Genomic DNA, 4,021 nt, shown 5'->3' with positions numbered 1-4,021 from the left:
TTCAAAGGCACAGATTTGTGAACTGCTGATCCCTGATGCACACACTTGCATGTTAAAGTTCCTCAGACATTGCTTTTTGTTGATGCCTCTTCTACTTTTGAAATAGTATCTCTATCGTGTTAAAAGCCATCCTGCAGTCATAATCCTAAATCCAGATGCCCTCATTTCTAACAGACAAAATGTTCTCTGAGCCTCAGCTACCAAGCCCTAATATGTACTGTCTTCTCCTTGCTGGACCTTCCACCTATTGCCAACAGACCTGCAGTTTCACTTGATCTGTTTCTCATGCAATACCATGATTCAGTGATGGAAATTCCTGGTGACAAATAAACACAATTGTATAATGCTTAATATCCATCCCCTTGTTCTCCAGTTTTAGAAGTGCTAGCCTTTGGCCTCACGATATTTTTATTCTGTTGTTTTCTTTACAGAAACAGATGTGAGGAAGCAGTATGGAGCTCAAGAGAGGAAAGACGTTCATTAAATCCAGTGTGCAACATGAGAAGGTGCCACCAGTACACACAGTTCCTATCAACAAAGATGACACTGGGAAAGACAAAAAGGCAGCTCTGGAGGGAAACCACAGTGTAGCTGAAGTCCAGCTGGCATGTCTGGGCACACACAAGAACTACAGATTTGCTACCAGGGCAGCAAGGAATGGAGCTGGTGACAACAGCCTGGAAAAATCATCTGGGTCCTCCTACAAACTTGTAAGGAAGAGTAAAACCCACGACTGTGTTAGTGAGGCAGACAAAACAGAGCAGTGCAGCCCCAGCAGGGCTTGTGAGGAAGGTTTTTCTGGAAAGGGTAAGGGGCGACTTGTCAATAGTATCAGCTTTTCGGGTATGTCCAGCTCCAGCAGTAAGAAAGAGTGTGTGGTCAGCCCCAGCCAGTCTGCGTGCAGCAGCCAGATGATCGACTACAGGAACTTTGTGCCACAGATGCCTTTTGTACCAGCTGTCGCTAAAACCATTCCCAGGAAGAGAATTTCCCTCAAGAGATCTAAGAAAGGGCTCAGAGATATATTTCATATAAAAAAAAATAAACCAGACAGCCTTCCATTCCTGGTTGAGAAGGAGAAGAATCTATCCTCTCCAGGCTGCAAGAGTGAGTTGTCTGGGCGTCTTGCAAAGTATCTTTTCAAAACTGGAGAAAGTTTTGCAGCTGATTGCTTGTCCCAAGACTGCTCAGACAGTGAACTGCAGTCTGACTCTTCCTATGACTGCTGCAACACCCTTTGTGAAGATGTCGCCTCCCTGAAGAGCTTTGATTCTCTCACTGGCTGTGGGGAAATCTTTGCTGATGAGAGCTCAGCTCACCTGGAGCTGGAGAACAGCAAAGAAGTTCTGCTGAGACGAGGCAAGCACAAAGACAGCCCTGTCATGGGCTCTTTCCAAGGGGGTGTGGAGCAGTTGGCCTCTCCTGGGCAGAATGAGACTGTTGAATTTGCAAAGTTTTGGGACAACATCAACAAATCAGTGAGGCTACATCAGAGTGCTCTGTTTGATAAGAAGTTACTGAAGATACCTGGTCCTGATGTGGAAAAGGCTAGATGCCAGGCTGCTGCATCTGTGACAGACCCCCAAGTGTCACCTGATAAAGATGGTGACAATTCCAAAGAGAGCTCCACAGAAACAGGAACACCGAAAAGTGACAACCAGGAATCCACATCCACAAGTGATGAAGGCTACTATGATTCATTTTCTCCTGGACAAGATGAAGAAATGAAGGAAGCTCAGACCCCTGGGGTCCCAGGTAGATTTCCAAGAGACAGCTACAGTGGAGATGCCCTTTATGAGCTTTTCTATGATCCAAATGAGGTCAAAATAAACCCAGTTCTAGATGATGACTTGTGCACATCTGAAAGCATTTCAGAACAAGCCATTGAAATCCCTTTGTCCATTTACAGCTTTCATGTTGGAGCTGAGGAGAACATGGCTTCGCAGCCAACTCTAGACATTATCAGCCAGGGTTTTTTCCACAGCACGTGGAAAGGCAAAGAATGTTTGCTAAAGCTCTGCGATACCGAGCTTTCATTGACCATGGGGATAATAAACTGGCTGCGAAAACACGCGGGGCTCGTTTCCTCCCCCGACTCTCTTCAGAGTCCTCAATCACAGCCAGAAAAATCTAGTGATTCACCTATACCACCCAGCCCAGAACAGAAAGTGAGCACAGAATCTCAGCAGGAGAAACCAAGCAAGGAAGAATCTAATACATTTAACATCTGTGCGTTGTTGGATGAAAGCAACCATGCCACTGAGGCCTCCTCAGTAAATGTCGCTGAAAGAGACCACAGCCTGGACTCCTGCCCCAACACATCTAATTTGGATTTTCAAGGAAGGGAGGGGACTCACCACATGGATTCATCTACAGTGCCTGGGACTGTGGAAACCACCAAAGCATCAAGTTATGCACCACAATCACAGGCTAACGGAGATAATCTGCAGACATCTTCAACTAAGAATGAGAAGATGGCAATTTCAGAAGGATGCGAGACATCTGGAGATAAAAACCCACTGCCAGAAAAGCTGAACAGAGAGAGTGGTTCCCAGAGCTCTGAAAACCCTTCACTAGATGATAATCACGAAGTAGAATCATGTTACTCCTACAAGACTGCTGCGACCTCACTCCTGGATCCCCTGGAGGACAGCAATAAACCAACGTACCCCTCTCTCTCTATTTCCTGTGATAAACCACTGCAGCCTCTGACTCTCAGACGCTTCCAGAGCTATATTAGCCCCACAGCAACGGAGAGCAGCACTAACATAGTGCAGCTCTTAGAGCGCTGTGTAACACAAGTGGCATCATTAAAAATCAGCTATGAAAACAAACACCTGGAAGACAAATGCATTGGGAATGAAGTAAACAATATCATTCGTAAGATGTCTCAGTACAAAAACAAGTTATTCTTGCAAAATGAATGTAACTGCATTGCCCAAAATCCAGAATACTCCAGTATTCCTAGCACAAACCAATACAACTATGAGACAAGTTTCCAATCCGGCAGCCTGTATAATTTGAAGCAAAATGCGGAGCAAATTTGCTCTGAAGATCAGAGAAGCAGAGCAAAAATCCTAGGTGAGGTCACTAAAAGCAAGATAAATTTTGAATATGCCCAGCTAAACAATCAAGCACTGTCCTATTTAAAAGACTTTACAATTGACCTCAGTCCAAGTGACTCTGCTGCTGCCACAACTCTTAGCAGACCAACATTTTTACCTCTCTTTAACTCTATCTGCTCAGATGTACCTGCTACTTTTCCACAAACTTCATACAGCAGCTCAGTCTCTCCCACGGACCTGCTGCAGCTGCAGGAGGCCAAGCCGCGCAGCCCAGGGCCATGGAGCTCTGCGGAGATGTCACACGTGGGTCTGGCTGGAGGGAGCGCTCTGTCCCCAAACCTGCAGGCCGTGACCCTGGGGACAGCAGCGACAGGGAGGAACCACCAGTAACACACCTCCGTTGAGAAGGTGAGTGGTTATGGGGTGTCTGAAATTAAATGTGAAAAAGGTAACATCTGTTCTGACTTCACACTTAGGGCAGCGGAGTCTGATACATACTCAGGGTTTCTCACTTTTCCAGTTCCACTGCTCTTAACTTCCACTTCAGCGTGGTAGTTAAGAGTAAGCAAAATTTAAATGACACATTTGCCGAAAACAGCAGCCACATATAGCAGGTATCTCATTCGCTGAGTCTTACAAGTCACGTGCAAAGGTTGAAGCCCCATCTCCCAATTAGATGCAGCAGTTTTCACACCAACTGAAGCAGGGAAATTTTTTCCTTCTCCCACTCCAGGATGTGGCATGTTTGGAACAACACTGTGGATATGGCTGCCTGGCCACAGGCTGCTGGCAGCACTCAGATCAGATTCCTCACCATCAGGTCATTAAATCCTCTTACTACTTAATAAAAACATAAAAATTATGCCCTGCTTCTTTCCCTCTGGAGTGATAACTGGATATCAGACAGAGCTCTCTACTGCAGTCCTGAGGCGTGAGCTGCTACACAAGGGGTCACA

At 45.9% G+C, this 4,021-nt stretch overlaps 1 protein-coding gene across 1 annotated transcript; it reads left to right on the top strand.

The window, feature by feature from the left end:
- Positions 1-452: 452 nt before the first annotated feature.
- AMER3 (APC membrane recruitment protein 3) lies at positions 453-3,455 on the top strand (the record flags this gene model as incomplete). The annotated part of the gene is made up of 1 exon (XM_080350136.1): positions 453-3,455. One exon carries the CDS (start codon positions 453-455, stop codon positions 3,453-3,455), a length of 3,003 nt encoding a protein of 1,000 aa, XP_080206262.1.
- Between the last annotated feature and the right edge of the window lie 566 nt (positions 3,456-4,021).

This window comes from Nesoenas mayeri (genome assembly GCF_963082525.1).
Source record: "Nesoenas mayeri genome assembly, chromosome: 9".
Classification (NCBI taxonomy): Eukaryota; Metazoa; Chordata; class Aves; order Columbiformes; family Columbidae; genus Nesoenas; species Nesoenas mayeri.
This window is presented reverse-complemented; position numbering and strand designations above follow the sequence as displayed.